Source organism: Otolemur garnettii, unplaced genomic scaffold (genome assembly GCF_000181295.1).
Source record: "Otolemur garnettii isolate 467f Iridium unplaced genomic scaffold, OtoGar3 scaffold00026, whole genome shotgun sequence".
NCBI classification, from domain to species: domain Eukaryota; kingdom Metazoa; phylum Chordata; class Mammalia; order Primates; family Galagidae; genus Otolemur; species Otolemur garnettii.
The window spans coordinates 791,874-799,317 of NW_003852421.1; the positions used below are offsets into that span (position 1 = coordinate 791,874).

Below are 7,444 nucleotides of genomic sequence, written 5' to 3' on the forward strand. Positions count from 1 at the left end.
CAGTCCCAGGGGTCAGCAGCTGATTTCCACCCCTGCCCTGGGCAAGGGACAAAAAGCCACTCACCTTTATACACAAGTATCATTTTTTTTAAGACTGTCTAGCTTGGTAGAGTGTCATGGCCTCATAGCTCACAGCAACCTCAAACTCTTGGGCTCAAGTGATTCCCTTGCCTCAGCTTCCTAAGTAGCTGGGACTACAGGTGCCCACCACAATGTCCAGCTATTTTTAGAGACGAGGTCTTGCTCTGGCTCAGGCTGCTCTCGAACCTGTGAGCTCAGGCAATCCACCCACCTTGGCCTCCCAGATGCTAGGATTATAGGCGTGAGCCACCGTGCCCGGCCAATATACAAGCATCTTAAAGAGACCAGAGTAGAGTGACAGATTTTTATTTAATTAAAATAGATTTAAAAGACTGTGTAAAAGAATTAGAATTCTCAATAATTTACTAGTATTTACATTAGCAAATGTCAGCCGTTAGTAGACACTGAGGATAGAAGCTCACGGAACCCAGACCCTCCCCTGGGGGCAGTGAAGCCTCAGCTCCCCCTAGATTCCCATCCTTTTAGGGTCACCGTGGCTACAGCACTGCGGAGGACAGGAGATGCACGTGGGCTTCCTTATCTCTTCAGGAGAATGTCACCTCTTAGTCCTAGCACAGGTGGGCGACCAATCCTAGCTGATGTCCCCTATCCCTGCAGCCAGTACTCCCTTTTTGAGCTTGACCACTCTTCTGGGTCGATCCAAGCCCAGTTTCCAGATAGAAGATGAAAAGCAAAAAGGAAAGGCCTCAAATCCCAGTTTCCAGGGAATCCTGTGTTTTCCAGAGCACGGTGACTTGTCAAAAATCTCCTGGGCGCCCCCAGCCAAGAAAAACGCTCCTCCCAAAAAGCAGTAACAGTGAGAGCGGAGCCGGCAGGGACCGTCCCCACTGGGCAGACCACATCCCTGCAGACACTGAGAGCAAGAAGCCAAGGCCCAGGGACAGAGAAGCAGGCTGGTGGGGTCACAGCGAGGGAGGAGACCCTCCCAAGCATAGGCCCTGCGGCCTCTGTGACCTGACCCCTGGCCACTGGAGACCTTGTCGTCAGCCCAAGCCACGAGATGCCCCCGCCACTTGCCCCACTTGCAGGACACCCAGCTATGGGCATGGGTAACCAGGGAGGCCTGGGACCTATGGGAGGTCCAGCAGCTTTAGCTGTTGGGTCCAGCATGGCAGACAGCGTCAGAGCCACAGTAAAGGGCTGAGGTGCAGGAGGCCTGATGTTGAGGCTCAGTCCAAAATGTCTGTCTCAAAAGGGACCAGGTGGTAATAGGACAGGTTGGTGACGTAAGCTGCTGGGTCATCCCCATCCTCCAGCTCTGAGGGGAACTCACTGCCATTCTCAAATCTGAAATCAGAAAAAACAGAGGTGAGGGCTGGCTCATCAACCCCAGCTGAAGTGGGGCAGAGGTGGCTGGTGGAAGGTGCTAAGGGATGGGCACCAAACCCCATGGATACTCAACAGCCCAGCGGGCACGGGGTCCTGAGGCCTGTTAGGGGGTGTTCAAGGCACTATGGGTGAGATGGATCCGACTCTGCAGCTGTCAGAGCTCCTAGCTCTTACTGCTCTGGAGACTGCTATCTCCATTGGTTTAGATAACGGTGAGTGAGGCCTTGTTTGCTCCATTTATGGAGCTACGACCTTCCCTCTCTTGTTCTGTGCCAAGCACTGTGCCAAGCCCTGAGATTGGCAGCAGGCAGGGCAAGGAGGGCCTGTCCTCAAGCAGAGGTGCCTACCTGGTGCTGGGCACCACAGACAGCACAGGGACAGGTGAGGAGAGCTCGTGTGGCTGTGGCTCCCAGCCTGACTGTGTGGCCAAGATGATGTGTGTGCTAAGGAGGTTGGGGCAGGAGGCCAGAGAGGAGCCGGCAGGCCGGGAAGGTGATGGGAGAGGCTGCTTTCTGTGGGCAGCGTTTGCCTCGGGCTCTGAGGACAAGGAGTGTTCAAATGTGGGGCCTCACGTGGGAGGCGGGGAGCTGAGGGAAGAGTGTGCATTACGAATGTAATGTGCACCCTTCTGAGATGGGTGTTCTGTGAGCTGGAGCTGCTCCCTCCCTGACCACTCAGACACAAACTTCTAAGCTAGAAAAAGATTCCAAAGCTTAAAAATGCAGAACTGAAGGGGGAAAAAACCGTAAGAAGGACATTCTCTCCAGGAAGAGAAACTGAGAGGTGCCGCTGTGCTATTTCCATTTCCCTCAACCTACGAGTTGGCCCAAACAAGGCAGGCCACGTGGGTGCGTGGGCGGAGGCAGGCTGCTCCCCACGTCTCCCAGGCCGGCCCTGCACGCTGCGTCCCTATGTCACTTCCCAGTGCCTTGCCCAGTGGGCAGTGGTAAGGCCCACTGTCAGAATGTCTGTACAGCTTCAGGGTGACCAGGAAGCTCACAGACTAACCAAACTGCACAGCTCACGCTAGGACATAGATGGGTCAGGCGGAGATGTGCCCTCACACTGAGTACATTGCGCAGAATCCTATGACCTCAAACAACAGCGCTGTGATGACAGCTTTAAAACAGAAAAGGCTAAAAGAGCAGGGCTCCGGGAGCACCAGGCCACAGCCTGGCCACAAAGAGGCCTCAAGCTATGGATATGGATATAGAGGTGGAGGCTCTAGGGCTCACCGAGAAGAGACTGACTCTCCAACTGTGTCCTAGGGAATTAAATCCCTTCCCCCAAACCAGTGCTGGCTGGAAACCCAAGCAGAGCCCTGGACGTGTGGGCAAGGCTCAAACCAGGCAAGGGCAGGGCAGCAGGGGTGGCCCCGACAGCTTCTCACCACCGGTCCCGCCCTTCCCACCCAGGTCTGCATGCCCTCCACAGCCCCCTGCGGAACTGCCAAATGCCTGGCCCTGGTGATCTCCCAGCAGCTGGGCGTTGCTTTAGCCAGCCAGGACAATCACCAGCAGAGGCCCAGCTGTCCCCACTAATCCCATGTCCACTGGGCACACCCGTTCTCTGAGTACAGTAGGGTCTGTGGTCTCTGGGGCCAGAATGAGGGCTGCCTGCTGCAATCTGCCATGTGAGCCTCACCACAGACCTGAAAGCTCTGGATTCCGTCTTGGGCCAGACAGTGAGGCTTCCAGCTCCACAGACAGCATGTCCCCATGACCCCCAGCCCTGTGTCCCTACTACCACCGGCTTGACAGCCCATGGAGTGCTGAAGCTCCTGAGAGATGCATTGCAACCAGACCATCAGCTCAGGCGCACTGCCCTAGATTAGGCAGCCAGGGAGATGCCTGGTGAGCCCGAGTCAGGAATTCCCTCTAAATGCTCCCCAGAGCTGCTTAGAAGCACATGTTGCTTTATGAGGCTTTCATGGGATCATGGAGATTTTCCCTGGCTCTCTCTCCCCCCAAGAGACAGGCATCCTGGAGCAGATGGCCACCTACTCTAGATTTGTCATGCCTGTCCACACAGAGCTCAGGGCAATGGGGAAAGCCAAGCTTCTGCCCTTTCTCCTCAGCTCAAAACTGTTACAGTTGAACCCGCTGCTTACATCTGGTCTTATTCCAGGGGGCTGAGGGCCTCTCCACTGGGGATCCTGGCAGAGTCAGAGCTAGGACCTGCCCAACTGGATATGAAGAAGGGTCTCTATCTCCTTCGCCAAAATACTCCCCCACGAAGCCAACAGGCCCTCCTTCCTTTCCTCTGTGAATACACAGCCTTGCACTTACATTCCACGGGGCTAGCTCTGGTGGCACGGAACTGCACTGGTGATGTGAACACAGGAGCTGTATATGTGGTGCTGCACTGTGCGGGGCAAGGCAAGGCATGCCAGGGGGAAGCGGGGTCACAGCCTCCCACCAGCAGCTCATGACACCTCCATTGCAAAGTCTCTTACACATTTACCCAAGAGACTCCCTAGGAACTGAGAAAGTGGGGGATGCTAGCCAGTAACAGTCCCATAAGCCCAATAGGGGTCCCCACTGCTCAGAGCAGGGGTCCAGCAGAGGCGGCTCAGGCCACCTGCTGGAGCCCAGGTCCGTCCTGGTGTCATGATGTCTCCTGCAGCCAACTGGTCCAACTGGCCCAGAGGTAGGTCTTGGCATATGTACCTGGCCAAGTCCTCCCTTTTATCTGCTATTGTGGTGGGCTAACTAGTAGGTGACACCGGCCTGAGCCAATCCTAGGCCCACAGGGAGACTGCAGCCAAAGCTGTCTCTGCAGGGGGTTCGCCATCAGGCATTTTATACTCATCATTACTGGTCTTCAAAATGGCCCATCCTGAGAGAACAGAAGTGTGCCCCTTGGAGGTAAGAGAAGCTAACAGATGTTAAGTCACTTTCTGAACACACACAACCAAGAAGCAGCCTGTCCCAAGGACAGGAGGCTGATGTGGCTCAGTCCCGGGGGAGCAGACTAGGACCTTTGAGTGTGGGGAGTGTGGCCTTCCTGGCACCGGGCCCTAGGTCTGCAGCCAGTGCTGCACCCCTAAAAACCCCAGCATGAGCCAGGCCCTGGAGCCCTGCAACTTCTACAGGCCCCTCACAGCCAGCAGCTCCATCTTTCTGCAAGGTTTAAAACTCAAATCTCACCAGACTTTAGAAAAGGCAAACTTTAAAACCAGTATCCAAATATGGACAGGGAGTGCTGGGTAGCTCTGGCACACCCACCTCCTTCTAAATGGGTAGTAAGCCCTAACCCTACATAGGCTGGTGGCTAAGGGATCTTTCTACAGAAAGATATCAAATCAGTATACTTACAAGTGCTCCGTAGGATCCACGCCCAGGTGCTGGTCTTTTCCGTTTGGTATACTGTGGTCAATAACTATCGTTTCTGTATTTGCCAAACAAAATCCATTGGACCTCATGATTTCTGAAAACAAAAGCCATAAAGTGAGTATATAGGAGGGGTGTGAGTTTGAGGTTTGGAGTTTGGGGGCTTATACCAGCCTTCCTCCTGCCCCCTCCTATTGCCTTCTCCTCTACACTTCAAGAGACCTCTCTGCACACGAAGACCCATTTCAGAGCTCTGCCATGCAGAAGCATGGCCAAAGCCAACCCCATGGGAGCCACACCTGCTGACCTTATGCGAGCTGAGAGGCATGTCTTTCCCCAAACAACGATGCCCTGGCAGTCTGTGCTTAGAGCAGAGGTAGAGAGGAAGAGTACTGGACTCACATCTGAGAGTCTGCGTTTGAGACCAGACTGGTTCACAGGGACACATGGACTCTGTGCAGGTGACCCCACCCCACCTTCCTGGCTCTCACAGCTGACTGGAAAGGAATAACAGCAGCTACCTACTTGGGTGGCTGTACAGATTGATTGAGATCAGTGTGCATTTGAAACCAAGTGGGTGATTTTTTTACTGTTTTGCTTTATATAATTCTGAAACTAAATGAATTTCTTCCCAATAAGCACCGCTTTTAGAAATTTAGAAAAGCCAACAAAGAAAATTTCCTATGTCTACATTGGCTGCATGGCGTTAGCGCTGGAGGGAGGAGGAAATCTGGTGCTTATCCATGGAAGAGTTGGCGCAGACAACGTGCAGCCTGGACAAGGAGCTCTGTGCCCTCAGGACTCAGTCTCTTCCACTGGAAAATTTCCATATTGTATTAGAAAATCTCTGAGGGTCCTTCTAACTCTAAAGTCCCGTGCACTCCTTGATTCCATCATGCCATCTGGTCGGTCCATTTAAGCATAAAAAGCAAGGGGGCTTGATTCTCTCTTCCTACTATCTGCTGTAGCTTTATTTCTACTCTCCAAGGCGCTGCATTTCAGTCCCCTCCCTCAGCAGATGAGCAGATCTGGTAACCATCCCCATTTCTCCTTGCCAGTGAAATCCTCCAGCTCCCTGTGAAGGTGGCTCATCTCCCAACCCCAGCTCTGAGTCAGTGGAGCCCCACGCTCAGGACCACTTCTGTCCTTGCAAATCAGGACCTCTACTGACCTCATCATAAAAGTCATGCTTCAAATATACTCCACGTATTGGAGCCTTCTCAAACCTGAAGGATTGTCATCCTCCCATTCAGGCCCAGCACACAGATACACACAGCTCAGCAGAGGCCCTTCCTGCCTCCTGGTGTGGCACGCTAGACATGAGCACCACTTGTCACCCGTAGTGTTACTGGGCGTCTGATGCCTTAGTTATTTGGGGATTGTTTCCTTTATTTTTTTTTTTCCCCTGACACCTTACCACAACTTAGATTGGTTTAGCTCAAGTGTGAATTTGCCTTTTTTTGTAACTGAAGTTGTCATTTTCCATTTATTTTTAATCTTTCTAGGTATTTGGTTCTCAATCCTTTGTACTCTCTTCCACAGGAAAAGAATGAGGGGCATACATGACACAAAAATGAAGAAGGAAAAACAGATTTTCTCCTTCCCCTCCTAAGAACACAATGACAATTCATCGATCACATTTGCTGAGTAACTGATACAATTTCCACTTGACTTTCCAGAGAAGGGGCCACTTGTGTTTCACAGGAGTGTCAGTTCTCAGCTCTCTGTCCCTCCCTCTCCGGACCACCTGATGGGGCTGCCAGTCCTCAGAAGGAGCTCTGCACACCCATGAGGAGTTGGTGCTGGACTTGGGTCAACTACATTTCCAGGTGCAAGAAGGGCAAAAAGAAGATGCTTCCTAAAGTCTGGCTGAATAGGCAAGACTCTGACAATTACTAAATCTTAACAAGATAGATTCAGCGTCTCTCATTTCTCAAATTAAAATGGATGGCAGCACAGAACCACTTTCTTTATTGTTTTTATTAACTCTGACCCAAATCTGTCTTTCTCAGGAAGCACAGAAAACCTCAGAGCAACCTCCGTATAGCTAGTTGACAGCCCCCATCCCCTTTCTCCCACCCCTTTTCCAAGAAAATCAGAGGGGGAGAGGGACAAGTTAAAAGAAATGTCACTGCTGAACAAAATTCTGAAGAGTAACTGCGCATATCTAATCTTTCTTAAATGTGAACTTTGGAACCCTAGAAAATGGAATCTTTATCAGCCCCCCAAATAGATTTGTCAGATCATTGTCTTGTCACTGCCTATAACAAGAAGTCTTTGTGCAGATAAATGTGGCTTAATTGTTTGCAAGTCTGGCTGGGCCCTGGAGGACACTAGATATGTCTGGTGCCTCCTGCACGGCCCAGCCCAGAGAAGGCCTCACTTAGATATAGCACATGTCACCAAAGATGGTCCCCAGAAGCTCCCTCCTGGATCCCACTCCAATCTCTTATTATTCTACCACCTTGAATAACATTGGAGCAAACCGGGCTATACAGCTGGCAGGTTTTCAGTGACCTTCAGAACACTTATCCCTAAGTGACTTGGGTAATTAATTGAAAAGCAAATTGTCTTTTAATACATAAGCAAGTATCAGACCACAGCACACGTAAAACCTAGAGAAACAAGCACGGCTTTTCTCTGCCTGTGTTAGTTAACAATGGAGCACAGAATCTGCGACG

The 7,444-nt window shown here is 51.8% G+C and overlaps 1 protein-coding gene across 1 annotated transcript in view; it reads right to left on the bottom strand.

The window, feature by feature from the left end:
- Positions 1–371: 371 nt before the first annotated feature.
- Positions 372–7,444, bottom strand: part of PXDC1 (PX domain containing 1) — a 29,367-nt gene continuing 22,294 nt past the window's right edge. The window contains exons 4-5 of the mRNA XM_003788279.3: positions 4,749–4,860; positions 372–1,389 (exon numbers count right to left, since the gene is read on the bottom strand). Coding sequence (XP_003788327.1) covers positions 1,272–1,389; positions 4,749–4,860 — 230 coding nt within the window. The 3' untranslated portion in view covers positions 372–1,271. The remainder of the gene's footprint in view (positions 1,390–4,748; positions 4,861–7,444) is intronic.